The following is a 14584-nucleotide window of genomic DNA, read 5'->3' as shown; positions in this document are numbered from 1 at the left end:
AACACACCAGCAAAGAACACACACACACACACACACACATATCGCCTGTGGCCTGAAAAAAGGGTGGAGGTGTTTTTCAAGGAAAACTTTAATAATTACTGCTCTTCTGCAATCCATATACGTGCGCACACACACACACACACAGAAATGCACATACACACACACAACACACATGCATACAATCCTTGTGAGGACTTCAAGTCTGCATATTTACTAGTCAGATATTCCAGTACATTTGCTCTGAAACAAACACACACACACACACACACACACACACACAGACACACAGGCAATTTTGGATGTGCAGGAACGTGTTGAGCCGAGCGGACCCTGTACGAGAGTGTGTGGTTTTTTTTTAGAAACTGCATGCATGTCTATTACACGCACACACACACACACACACACATGCAAAAGTTTATGGACACTTGATCAAAAGCTTGCTATGTGCATCTTTCTGAACACCCCATTTCACATTTGCTCTTCTAATGAGCTCCATTCTTCTGGGAAGATGTTCCACTAGATTCTATGGAGATTTGTGTCAGGTACCGATGTAGGTAAGGAAGAGGTGAGGAGATCTGGAGTGATGTTATAATTCATACCATCAGGGTTTGAGTTCTATGGCAGACCACTCAAGATCTTCCACGCACGTCCAGATCTTCATGGAGCTGGCTCGGTGCACTTTGTATCCTGCTGGAAACCTGCTGGTTTTGGGTCAAGTGAAGGGAACATTTCATGCTAAAGCATCCAAAGATGTCCGATACAGTTGTGCGCCTCCATGTTTGAGAGAAAAAAACACGTGTGGGTGGAGATGTTGGGTACCAATATTTTTGGCCATACATCAAGCCTGACTGCACCAATGTTGTGGTCAGAAGAAAGCAAATCAGGAGACAGGACAGGACGTGATGTCCTGGGTGTTCAGGGTGTCACCCGAACCCGAAACCTGGCAGCTGGTGTGATGATGTCATGATGCCAGCTGCTGCTGCTGCTGCTGCTGCTGCTGCGTGTGCATGTCGCATTTTCCCCTTTGGATTTCCTGTTCTGATGCTGCAGGGCCGTCCACACCTCTTCCTTACCTCCTTCCTTCCTTCCTTCAGTGTGTCTAATGGATTTTGTAGACTTGACTTTGCTTTTCAAGTGCTTTGCATATACACACACACACTCACACACACAAAATGATGTCATACAGTATGTGTTTGCAGGTTTCACTTTGTGTGAAAAGTAAATCCTGCATCAGGTGTAGTTACGGCTTGCAGGGTTTTTTTTCCGTGAACAATTAAGAAGAAAAAAAAAACGCGCACATGACATGACTGAGACCCTGAATGTGTTTCAGTAACCTAATTACAAGCATTAGCACAACCATCAGACTATCAGACTTCCTCACTATCAGATTCTCTGACTATCAGACTGAGACTGTCAGACTGTAAAAGTATTAGACTATCAGACTTTCAGACTATAAGAGTATTAGACTGTCTGACTATTAGATTGTCAGGCTTTCAGACTATCAGACTGTTGAACTATCAGACTGTCGGACTGTCAGACTATTAGACTATCAAACTATCAGACATTCGGACTGTCGGAATATTAGACTATCAGACTGTTGAACTATCAGACCCTCGGACTGTCAGATTATTAGACTGGCAGACTGGCAGATTGTCTTATCTTCAGACTATTAGATGCTGGACTATCTCCAGAGGTTCCAGTGATAACTGTTTCTGCTCCTCTCCTCGGATCTGCCCACTTCGTCCCGATCCGCCTCTGGATGATCTTCTCTTCGACTCTGCAGCTGGGGATGTTTCTCATAAACAGCCTGGAGATCCATGAGATTACAGAGTAACACAGGAGCTTTGAGGATTTGGATTTGGACTGTAGTTAATATCAACAGTCTGCTACACTGACTCAGGACTACAGTTTACATCTGATCTCCATCACTGCACCTCAACATCATTTCTCTGTAATAAATAGACAGACCCAGATGAGGATGAGGTTCCCTCTTGAGTCTGGTTCCTCTCCAGGATTCTTCCTTATGCATCTCGGGGAGTTTTTCCTTGCCACATCAGCCATCGTTCATCAGGGACAAACTTATAAAGAACATCGTATTCATTCAACCCCCCTCCCATCACCAGGCATCTCTCATATTATTTACACACATGTTGTGCATCAACCAGACAATCCACAACCCTACACACACTTCCACAAGAACACAACATCCAACCAGTTTCCCCTGAAGACCGCTGAACATTCCTCCCTGCACACGACTACGCAAAAATGTGCCGAGGAGAGGCAAGAGTGTGCACGGGCGGCCAAAAACACAGCGCACCATCCCTTTTTCTTAGAAAGAACGACGAAAGAATAGACGGAGGGAAAAAAATAGGGGCTGATACTCGAACATGAGCGAGGAAGAAAAGAATCGCGTCCTGAATGTTTTAAAACGTGCGCTGTACAAAACACGTAAATAAAATATACACAGTTCCTATATTCATTCTGCCAAAAGTTTGTGGACACCTAAACTTAAGCTTGGTGTGTGCAGATTTTGTTCAGGCGTCTGCCTGTCTGTCTGTCTGTCTGTCTGTCTGTCTGTCTGTCTCCGTTTGCTCTTATAATGAGCTCCACTCTTCTGAGAAGACGTTCCTCAAGATCTTGTGGAGATTTCTGAGATTTCATTCAAGCATGAGGACTTTGGTGTCCAAATACTTTTGGCAGTATGGTACATTTCTTGTTCCTAGATTTTAGCGAAACACGATTAAGGTCACGTGTATAAGGCTGTGGTATGTGAGGAGGTATAAACCTTATTTTTCTCCCTTTATTTGACCACACACACACACACACACACACACACTAACACTCTTAACCCCATAGCTTGTAAACAGGAAATGAAACTTTCTATTTTTTCTAGCAGTGGCTCACAGATCTTTATAAGTGCAGCTGATCCCCAAATCACACTTTTTCTTGGTGAAAAGAAACGCAAAAGATGCTGGTGATGTGACTGTTTCGCACAGGAATAAAATACATTATTTAATTATACATTTGAGTAAGAAATAATGTTCTGTTCTGCCAAGAGAACCCCCGCCCCGGAGGTCTAGCATATGGTACATGCTTATAATTCGCCCTTCTGCAAGCTCAGGCTTTTTAACGGATTCAGGGTTCTGCTGCGCGGATCAGACGTCTGATAAGAGCGTTTTCTGAGTCCCGCTCGACTCTAGTCGTCTGTTTTCTGATCCGATCGTTCTGCGGAGGTGCTCAGGCTTAGAAAAGTAACTGAGGGCTAAAATGCGTTGCCATGGACTAGTGTTTGTTCATGAAAACCCTCCAGGGACTCCAGAGTCTGACCTGAAGAGAAATGACCATCTGTTCCTCCAGTTGTCCAGACTGGATGGCCGCCTTCTACTGTGTTTTCAGCTGGTGCTTAATGTGTGTGTGTGTGTGTGTGTGTGTGTGTGTGTGTGTGTGTGTGTGTGTGTGTGTGTGTGTGTGTGTGTGTGTGTGTGTGTTTATTGTGTGGGTTGTGGGTGTGTGAATGTGTGAACATGGCTTTTTGACTGGGCAGGTTGTGGCGAAGTGTGTGTTTGTGTGCGAGTGTGTGTGAGAGTTCAGAAGCTTCATTGTCTGACTGTTTCCTCTTGTAGTCCCACAGGAGAGTCGACTTTAGATAGTTAAAGACCTTGACCCGTGAAACAAAGGTTATAGAACACACTCAGGGTTCAAGTGGAGGGATGGGGACAAGGACGGGGACAATGACACTGCGATACAAAACATAAATGAAACAGATCACCTGTTGTTTAATCAGTGTATCAGTGATGTTTAAAATCACATTCAATTGATCCATATTACAACTTCTACAACATATTATACAGAATACAGTTTATCTATCTATCTATCTATCTATCTATCTATCTATCTATCTATCTGACTGTCTATCTATCTATCTATCTATCTGACTGTCTGTCTGTCTGGCTAGCAGTTAGTCTGTCTATCTATCTAGCTGTCTGTCTGTCTGGCTAGCAGTTAATCTATCTATCTATCTAACTGTCTGTCTGTCTATCTATCTATCTATCTGTCTATCTATCTATCTATCTATCTATCTATCTATCTATCTATCTATCTATCTATCTATCTGACTGGCTGGCTGGCTGGCTGACAGTTAGTCTGTCTGTCTATCTATCTGTCTGTCTGTCTGGCTAGCAGTTAATCTCTGTCTGTCTGTCTGTCTGTCTGTCTGTCTGTCTGTCTATCTATCTAGCTGGCTGGCTGGCAGTTAATCTGTATGTCTATCTATCTGTCTGTCTGTCTGGCTAGCAGTTAATCTCTGTCTGTCTGTCTATCTAGCTGGCTGGCTGGCTGGCAGTTAATCTGTATGTCTATCTATCTATCCACCTGGCTGTCTGGCTAGCAGTCAGTCAGTAAGTCTGGCTGGCTAGCAGTTAGTCTGTCTGTCTATCTATCTATCTGGCTGGCTGGCTGTCTGGCTAGCAGTTAGTCTGTCTGTCTGTCTATCTATCTGTCTGTCTGTCTGTCTGTCTGTCTGTCTGTCTGTCTGGCTAGCAGTTAGTTAGTCTGTCTGTCTGTCTATCAAAATGTAAATTTGGATAAATGTGTGTTCAATGTTTGCTCTTTATTTAGCTTTAGCAAAACACAAGTCTGTGTGTGTGTGTGTGTGTGTGTGTGTGTGTGTGTGTGTGTGTGTGTGTGTGTGTGTGTGTGTGTGTAACTACAATGAAAACATAGTATTTGAATGTAAATACGTGATGTATGTGTAATATTGTTCCTGCAGTTGTTTTGCCACACGTTGTTTATTTCTTCCTCTTGCGTTTTATTCAGCGCAGAAGCTGAAAGCCTGCAGAACCTGTTTCTCTTCTTGTCTTTCTTTTTTCCATTTGCCCTGACAAGGATAGATGGATGGATGAATAGATAAATACATTGATAAGTGACAAAGAGAGGGGAGGATATTTGGCATGTTTCCCCAAAGCAAAAACAGAATTATAGAAAAGTCTGTATATTTATCAAAACAAAACAAAAAACAACATCCCTGAAATGCCAAAAGTATTCGGACACTTGCGAATGAGCTCTGGTGCCTCCTACACTCTGAAACATTAACTGGAGTCTAACTGTGGAAAAGTGTATCTTCTATTTCTTCGGTTCAGACAGAAAGCGACTCATCAATTTACTACAGACTTTCTTTACCAGTTCTGTCTCCAGGAAATTGCAGCTCTACCTCTGCCATGTTAATCTGTATTGTATGTGACGCCTCTGGACAGCAGTGTTGCTGAGAGAACGCGCTCGAGAAACAATCTACATAGAAAATATTGCTCACAATTTATTGGTTGCTTTCTAAATAATTAAAGTAAAGTGCATCTACTAATAACTAAATATATATAATAAGTTTTATGAAATTTTATTAAATCACATTATTATTATTTTTTTTCTTCAATTTACATTCGATATCTCTCCTGCTGCTCTGTCACATGAGCTGGCCCTCAAAAGGGGGGGGGGGGGAGTGAAACGGCACCAGACCACATTGGTGTCCCGATACTTTTGGCGTGTGTACCTGCGACGTCACACTGCTGAACTCCGCCACCTCAGCATTTCTTTTTTTTCTCGTGAAAGCGTTTCGCACACCTCACCTCTGCCCGCTACATAAAAGTCGTTCTTCGCACCGTACTGCTAAAGAACTGAAAAAAAAATTTCAAATGATGATCAAATAAATAAATAAATAAACTATTTATTTTTTTTTTTGCTCCCCCGCCCCTCCACTGCTCTTTTGGGTTTGACGGGTTACGGGTCGGTTATTAATTAACCGCTAGACAAACACGCTCGCGACGGTGAGTATATTCGGAGTCCGGCCCCTGACGCACAGGTTCAAAGCAACAGACACAAAGTGGCGTAAATGTACCCCTTTAGCTCCGCCCCCTTCGTATCTCGCTTATTCAAACACCCCGTACTTTTGTGTTTTTTTTCCCCGGTAAATATTACTGCTACAGTTTACCCTCAAGCCCCATGATGTAAATGTATACACATAACATTACCAAAAGTATTGGGACACCCGACTTTTCACCCATATGTGGCTCTTCTTCAGACTTGAGAAGGATAAAATTTTCCCTTCTGTTCAACTCAACCTGTTCCAGCTCTATGCAGACCTGCTTTCCATTAGTCGGATTTGTGTGGAAGATCTTGAGATGCTAAGCACACAATTCAACGTGCCACAATATCGATGAGAGCTGAGAGTGAGGATCTACACAAATATACACGGCATGTCCAAAAGTATTGGAACGACCCCCTTTTTGCCCACCCAGATGTACGTGGATATTCTTTAAACTGTTCCCACAAAGTTGGAGGCACAATTGTATGAAAAGGCATAAAACTAAGGGGGCGGAGCCAAAACTGTTCCAGCTCCAAAAAGATCTGCTCTCCATGGGTTGGATATGTGTGGAAGATCTTGAGTGGCCTGCTATAGAGTTGTGAACCCATCATCAGGCATCATTCTTTCTTTCTCTTTTCCTACTCTTTTTTTTTTGTGTTCTTTTCTTCCATTTTTCCTTTCTCTTTTTCTTTTTTTCCTTTTCTTTTTTCTTAATTCTTGCTTTCCTTTCTTTCTTCTTTATCTTTTTCCATTTTCTTTTATTCTTTCCTTTTTCTCTCTTGCTCTTTTTACTCTTTGTATTATTTCTCTTCTCCTTTTTCTTTTCCTTTCCTTTCGTTCTGTTTTTCCATTTTCGTTCTTTCCTTTTTATTCTCCTTCTATCCGTGTTGTTTCTTTCTTTTATTTCTTGCTTTCTTTTCTTCCATTTTTCTTTCTCATTTTCTTTCCTCTCTTCTTTCTTAATTCTTCCCTTCTTTCTTTCTCTCTTTCTCTCTCTTTCTTTCTCTCTCTCTCTCTCTCTCTCTCTCTCTACAATTTTCCTTCCTCTCAAAAAAACACACACCTGAACTTCCCTCCAATTAAAATCTGATCATCAGACCGACCGGAGAGAACAGTTCTTGTAGTAAATTTACTACCAAAAGAAAACATTTATTTATTTACTGACTTATTTATTTTAGTTCGGAACTTTCTGTCCCGCTTCAACTTCACAGCGACTGTGTGTTCCAGAGCTAGCATAAACAAAACCACAAATTAGCCTACGATCAAATTAGCTGCTAGCAATCTTATGAGAACTGGTTCCTATTTCTGAGTGTCTTTCAAGATTATCCTGAGCAACACCTACAGCGTATTACATAATGCACATACATGTTAGAAAGGTTGCTCCAACATGGTGTGTGTGTGTGGGGGGTTGGCTGGGGGGGCGGCTGGGGGGGCTATTGTTGAGCAATCCCATGCTGTCAAGGTTTAAGCACTAAAGATAGCAGAGGAAGGCGCTTTTTTTTCTTTGCTTTCTCCCATATTACTGGATGCTGTATTGTGTGTGTGTGTGTGTGTGTGTGTGTGTGTGTATACCCGCTGCGTTGTTCATGTATTGCAACAGCTGTGAGTTCTGCCTTTTAAAATAACATCCACGGGAACTTTGGCTTCCCCGAACACGCATCGTTCCTTAGGCCTCCACCTTTTCCACAATACAGAACTTCACATTCTTTATGGGTCCATGTGGGTTTCCTCCTGGTTCTCAAGGTTTCCTCCAAACCTTCTGCACCCATAAATCCAAGAGGTAAATAAATGAAAAGCAGAAAATTTCATGAATTGTGACTCAAAATTTCTTTCTTTCTTCTTTAATCTTTTTTCATTTTCTTTCCCTTTTTTCATTTCTTTCATTCTTCTCTCTTTTTCATTTTCTTCTTTCTTTCTTTAACTTTTTCTTTATTTTTTTTCTCTCTCTCTTTTTACTCTGTATTCTTTCTTTCTCCTTTTCCTTTTTTGTAGTTTTTCCATTTTCTTTCTTTTTTTCCTCTTTTTTTCTTTGACTTTTCCCTCTTTCTTTGTTTCCCTCTTTCTTTCTATCTCTTGAAAGAGAAATGGAGACTCAATGTGGAATGAGATGTTTAAAAAGAAGCACATAGCAACCCTATGGTCAGGTGTCCACAAACTTATGATTACAATAACCGCGAATGAACAAACTCCATCAAATGATGGAATTCTGAAGCAACTGCGAAACCGACTGATGGAGGTGAAGAGAAACGAGGTGGAGTCCCAATTCATCCCAATAGTGTTTGAGTTCTAGAGCAGGCCACTAAAGATCTTCCACACACATCCATTCCATGGAAATCAGATCTTCAGGGAGCTTGGTGCACTTTGTGTGGTCGTGTTTTTGAGTCGTGTTTGTTTGGAGAAGAAGCTCGTATAGGTGGAAAAGTCGGCGTCCCAATACTTTTGGCGTTACAATACAGTGTGTTTATTTGAAAAGCGTTGAGAGGAAAAAGGAAGGGAATAAAAGAGTAAGAAAGGGACAGAAATAGCATGAGAGAGCGAGAGAGAGAACAAGAGATCCTTGTTTTTTCTCTCTTCCTCTTTTTTTTCCCTTTTCTTAATTTTTATATTGTCACACCATATAGTCTAAAGTTCACCACCACTTCTTTTGCCTTCTCAGCACACACAACTAAAAAAACACACACACACACACACACAAAGCCTTAGCGCTCCTTCATGGAGACTATACACACTTGTAGTCACACAGCTGCAGAATGGAGTTTGTCTTTTTTTTCTTTCTTTCTTTCTTTTTTTTTCCCTCCTGGTAGAGGAACTTAAACAGAGTGGGGGAGTGAGAGGCAAAAAAAAACCAGATTGGACCCTGAAACTGTTGTTCTGGCCTGTGATTGGCTGACTCCCTGTTGCTAGGCTTATGTCATTGCTGCTTTTCTATTTCTCCCTCAGTCTGTTTTTTTTTCTCTCGCTCGGCTCTGTGATAGGTCAGGTTAGAACTGGTTCTGAGCAGGGCGAAGGCAGGGCACTTTTTTTTCTTCTTCTTCTTTTCTTTCTACCACTTGTTGAACATCCGAAGTTCTGTGGTTAAGTAGCTGTTGCCTCCTCTTCCTCCCCTGTTTTCTCGTTCGGGACGAGCACTAAAAAAACGGTTGCGAGACGTTTGACGAGACGTGACGAGATTAATTCACACCTGGAGGCTTTGATTGCGTCGGGATGAAAGCGCTCGGAGGGCGACCTTTCCGTCTTTCACGTTTGCATTTTGTAGAGGATTTGAATTCCATAAGTGAAGCCACAGGCCAAAGATTTCACCTGATAAAAAGTTCTCTCACACACACACACACAGTTCAGGAGAACCGTTGCCTGGTATCTCGTATTGGTTTGAGGGCTTGTCTTCATGAGAGGCTTGTTTCCCTCCTCCAACCCCCTTGTGAAAGTGTGTGTGTGTGTGTGTGTGTGTGTGTGTGTGTGTGTGTGTGTGTGTGTGAGGATGGGGGGGGACCCACAAAAACAATGAACATGCTAACTAGACTCTCCATCACTCGTGCTGTGTGACAGTGGAAGAACGTCCAGTATGCAAAAGCTCACATCATGTATCTTCACAAATCACGCTCCATTAAAATCGGTTCAGATCTCCGTCTCTGTCCATTTGATCCGATTCAAGAAAACTGATCCACCAAACTTTTCGATCCGATCTTACATATAAAAAAAGTTGCGTAACTAAGAAGTTCCTTGGACCTTGGAGACGAGCAGGTTTGTTCGCTCCTGATAAGAGGAACTCACAAAGTCCATATCGATCGGAGGAGCGTTGATCAATACCTTCGAAAGAATGGCTTCCATTTCTGTCCTGTTTGAAGAGACGGGGGTGGTGGAGGAGGGGAGGGTGCATAATTTCCAGAAAATAATCCAATCACATCGATAGACTTTATCTCTGGACGGAGAGACGGAGGGAAAGAAAAGCAGAAAAGGAGTGCAGGGGGAATCGATCTGGACTTGTTTTTCAGTTCGGGCTGAAGGTATGACATCATGTCGCAGCAAACAGCAAAGATTTTGTGCATTTCCTGCGATCGATACCAAGTCAATTCAGAGTAGTTTTTTTTTTCTTTTGTGTGCCAAAACAAATTATTTTGGTATTTCTTTACTCCGTTTTATTTGATTTCTTGGTTCAATTTTTCTAATAAAAAACTAATTAAATAAATATTAAAATCAAATAAATCTATAAATAAATCGAAACGCTTTTTGATCTTTGAGACGTGCTGCAACAAAAAGATTTTTTTTGTTTGCTTTTTTTGATCATGTCGGTCAGCTCCCCCGACATGTTCACACCCGAAACCCCGCCCACGTCGACGCTCATTGGACGGTGGGATGTTGTTTTCGTAACGCGATTGGCGGAGCGGCGTGTCGCTCCAACACGCCTTCTTATTTAGCTCCGCAGGGCCAGATGAGAGTCGGGTATTCTGCTTCTGCTCTGGAGCTCTGAACAGCTGGCTGGGGAAGAAAACAAAACCAAAACAAATAAAAAGACAAAACCCTTTCAAGAGCCAATGTCTGGAGGAACAAAAAGTCTGATCTGAAACCAGGGACACGATGAGACACGCGTCTGCAGATAACGAGCCTGTGAAAAACACTCCTCTGACCATGACAGCTTTGTGTAAGATCTGCACACACTGCGAAAGACTTAGCAGGAAGGTAAGAAGGAGAAAGAAATTGGGGTTTTTTGTCCCATTTTGGTTGCACTCGGACAACTTGAGGGGTCGCGAGAAGTTTTTCCTGCACAGCTCTCTCTCTCTCTCTCTCTCTCTCTCACTCTCTCACTCTCTCACTCTATTTCTCTCTTTCTCCCCCCCTCTCCCTCTTTCTCTCTCTCTCTCTGCAGTGCACCACTTCTCTTTTTCTCCCTTCTTTTTTTCTTTTCTTCCACTGCCTCGGCTTGGGCTCTCTCTCTCTCTCTCTCTCTCTCTCTCTCTCTCTCTCTCTCTCTCTCTCTCTCTCTCTCTCTCTGCAAATCGAACAAGAAAAAGGGACTTTGTTCTGCTTTTATCAGAGACGCTGATCGACGTGTCATTCATTCACTCACTTATAGTGCTGTAACAATAAAAGGACAAAAAAAACATCGCCCGTCTCCCCTTCAATTTATTATCCCTGGGATACATTTCACATTGCAGTTTTTACATTGCACTGCTGCATTCTATCTATCTGTCTATCTGTACACGCGTATATAATTGATTAATTAATTAGGATTAATTGGCTTGTTTCGGCTGGTACATGAGGTGTGTGTGTGTGAGTGATATATAAAAGGTATAAACCTGTTTGAGGTTAAATTTGATCATTTGTTTTTATTTATTTATTTTGTCTATTTTTGTTGTTTTTGTTTTTTGTTTTTGTCTCTCTTTTTTCTTTTTAATTTAATTGGTCTAATTTCCCATCATCCCTCCACCCTCTCAATCATGAAGTTTGTGAGACAGTAATAGTGAAGTGCAGTCAGAACCTCCAGATGGATGGTGACTTGTTCTAACCTGAGAAAATCGTCATCTTGTTGTTTTCTGTTTTCTACAGGATTTGGGAGTGCGGATCCCGAGACCCCTGGGAAACGGACCGAGCAGATTCATCCCGGAGAAAGAGGTTAGACTCGTTCTCCTCACGTCGAGATTCTCCGATCGGTCCTCGTTCCAGCTCATGTCAATGTTTTTTTTTTTTTTTGCAGATCCTTCAAATCAGCAAAGTGGACACCAGGACGCAAACGATATTCGAGGACGCGTTTTCACTCGGCCGGCTTGATAACATCTGCCTGGTGATGGGCTTCCATCCTCATTACCTGGACTGCTTCCAGAAGACTCAGCATTACCTGCTTCAGATGGACGGACCCTTGTCCCACCACTACAGGCACTACTTAGGCATAATGGTAAGGTGGAGATCTTCATGAGATGTTTGATTTCAGAGTGAGAAATTAGACAAACGTGTCTGAACAAGTTTTTTTTGTCCCCCCGATGTTCCGCAGGCCGCCGCCAGACATCAGTGTTCATACCTGGTCAATCTGCACGTGAACGATTTCCTGCAGGTTGGAGGAGACCCCAAGTGGCTGAACGGCCTGAAGGGGGCGCCGCAGAAGCTCCGAGCCCTGGGAGAACTCAACAAGATCCTGGCTCACCGGCCGTGGCTGCTCACGGAGACGCACATCAAGGTAGGCAAGGTTTAGCGTGTGGATTTTCCCGGCGTCGCTGCGGGTGTGAAATTAATCGCTGTTGTTGATGGATCAGAACCTGCTGAAGGCCGAGGAGCACAGCTGGTCCTTAGCCGAGCTGATCCACGCCGTGGTCCTGCTCACACACTACCACTCCCTGGCCTCGTTCACGTTCGGCTGCGGGATCACGCCCGACATCCACGCCGAAGGAGGACACACGTTCAGACCGCCCTCGCTCAGCGGCTACTGCGTGTGCGACATCGCCAACGGCAACAGCGCTCTAGAGGATACACTCGGAAGCCAGCAGGTAAGCGCTAGAACTTCAGGTTCTCCTCGTGAGCCAGATGCTCTTGCGTTAGTCTGAACTTTGGGATGTGTGTGTGTGAAGGAGATGGAGGAGTTGGGTGAGGTAGAAGTGCTGATGGAGAGGATGAAGCAGCTGCAGGAGTGTCGTGATGAAGAGGAGGCCAGTCAGGAGGAGATGGCCACGCGGTTCGAGAGGGAGAAGAAGGAGAGCATGCTCGTCTCCACATCAGGTACGAATTACTACATTGATCGCAGGTACGAAAATAATAAGAACCGCAATTAGAACCGTGTCGCGATTCGCCCCGCAGGAGATGAGGAGTGTGTTCCGTCCAGGGACGTCTCCCGCCATTTCGAGGACCCCAGTTACGGCTACCAGGACTTCTCCAGGAGAGGAGAACACGTCCCGACCTTCAGAGTGCAGGTAAAAACCGGTGCACCTTTCAGTCCGATTGTATTAGTTTAATGAGATGGATGGAAGGACTGATCTCAGAGCTCAATCTGGTTGTCAGGACTACAGCTGGGAGGATCACGGCTTCTCCTTGGTGAACCGGCTGTACCCGGACGTCGGCCAGCTGCTGGACGAGAAGTTCCAGATCGCCTTCAATCTCACGTACAACACGATGGCCACGCACCAGGGTGTCGACACGTCCATGCTCCGGCGCGCCATCTGGAACTACATTCACTGCATGTTCGGGATCAGGTGGGTCCTCTGAGAATCCAAAGTCGTTACACTTTTTTTTTCCCGAATGCGTTTCTTTAAACTAACCTTCATCTTTATCCTCAGGTATGACGATTACGATTACGGTGAGATCAACGAGCTGCTGGACAGCAGCTTTAAAGTCTACATCAAGACCATGGTGTGTAGCCCGGAGAAGACCACCAAGAGGATGTACGAGAGCTTCTGGAGGCAGTTCCAGCACTCTGAGAAGGTTCGAACCCGATTCTGCGACCTTGTTCAGTCTCGCGCTTTTGATAACTTTTGCTGAAACGTTTTTTTTTCTTGTTTCTCTTGCAGGTCCACGTCAATTTGCTTCTTATGGAAGCGCGCATGCAGGCTGAACTGCTCTACGCTCTGAGAGCCATCACGCGCTATATGACATGAAGTGTCTCTTATATAATTTCACTCTGTTGGATTTTTATATAGATAAAAAAAAAAATAACGACCAGAAGTGAAGAAATCGCCTTTGTACGGGATAAAAAAAAAATCTGAGCACATGCGCTCACTCGGTTTACCAGCAGAGGGAGCTGTTTCATGGGATAAACCTGAGACTGAGACAGACTGAGCTTTTTTTTCCCTCTCAGAGGCGAGACCTCGCTAGTATTTTAAAATGCATCCAGATGATGGAAGATGCTCCTCAAATCATTTCTTTTTTATTTGTAGACGACAGGACAACCGCACGACTCCAACTCCAGTATCGGTGCAAGCAGAATGCACTAATCATGCCTTTCTACTTTTTCTTTTTTTTCTTTTTTTTTTTTTGAAAGAAGAGCATTTGTGCAGCTGTGTGGTTTAAAAAAAAAATGAATTAGAAGGGGAAAAAACGTGAAGCACCGGAGATCTGAAAGCTCTGAAGTGCTGTTTGTTGAATGCTGCTTTTCTCGTTCGAGAGAGAAAAAAAAACAAAAAACACCCGAATCATTGCCAATTTCATAAGCTAACGTGTAGGACGTGTGATAAAGAGCGAGAGAGGGATAAAAATGTGTGTGTAGAAGTGTGTGTGTGTGTGTGTGTGTGTGTGTGTGTGTGTGATAGGAAGTGATTGAAAAGAATTAGCTGTCTGAGCCCATTGTTTTTGGTTTACTGTAAACTACCACTTTGTCTCTAGTTACCGATGTGTTTTATATAAAATATACATAAAAAATTATATATTATATATAAATCGTATCATAGCCTCTCTTTTTTTGGTATTTCAGGCCGAAAAAATATCAACAAGCACTTTTTATGATATATAAAAAAAAATAAAAAAAAGTTGCTTCAGCTATAATGTAGCCGGTGTTCAGTAAATTTTTTTTTTTTTCATTTTTTTTTTCCCCTGGGGGGAGGGGGGTTTGAATAGTGACCATTTCCTGGCTTCACTCAGATCGATGGATTATCAACAATATAAACCAGTCTTCCTGTTGATGATGTGATGCGCTTCCTTCCATCCTTCCTTACCCCATCATCCCTCTCTTTAACCCCTTCACCTTTACCTGTCTTCCCTTTTCCCCCTCAGTCACATGGTCATCATATTAAAAATAAAAAAAGACAAAAAATC

The 14584-nt window shown here is 43.1% G+C and overlaps 1 protein-coding gene across 2 annotated transcripts in view; it reads left to right on the top strand.

Annotated features, from left to right (window-relative positions):
- Positions 1-14584, top strand: part of sesn1 (sestrin 1) — a 29828-nt gene extending 15244 nt beyond the window's left edge. Inside the window, exons 1-10 of one of the 2 annotated variants that reach the window (XM_046874278.1) lie at positions 10284-10531; positions 11399-11464; positions 11547-11744; positions 11841-12023; positions 12100-12330; positions 12412-12559; positions 12638-12750; positions 12839-13029; positions 13114-13258; positions 13345-14584. In XM_046874278.1, the coding sequence (XP_046730234.1) occupies positions 10430-10531; positions 11399-11464; positions 11547-11744; positions 11841-12023; positions 12100-12330; positions 12412-12559; positions 12638-12750; positions 12839-13029; positions 13114-13258; positions 13345-13431 (1464 nt within the window). In that variant the 5' untranslated portion in view covers positions 10284-10429 and the 3' untranslated portion in view covers positions 13432-14584. Of the gene's footprint in view, positions 1-10283; positions 10532-11398; positions 11465-11546; positions 11745-11840; positions 12024-12099; positions 12331-12411; positions 12560-12637; positions 12751-12838; positions 13030-13113; positions 13259-13344 lie in introns of those variants that run through there. The other variant, XM_046874277.1, reaches the window with a different exon arrangement.

This window comes from Silurus meridionalis, chromosome 18 (genome assembly GCF_014805685.1).
Source record: "Silurus meridionalis isolate SWU-2019-XX chromosome 18, ASM1480568v1, whole genome shotgun sequence".
Classification (NCBI taxonomy): Eukaryota; Metazoa; Chordata; class Actinopteri; order Siluriformes; family Siluridae; genus Silurus; species Silurus meridionalis.
Note: the sequence above shows the minus strand (reverse complement) of the source record. Positions and strands in the feature narration are given on the sequence as shown.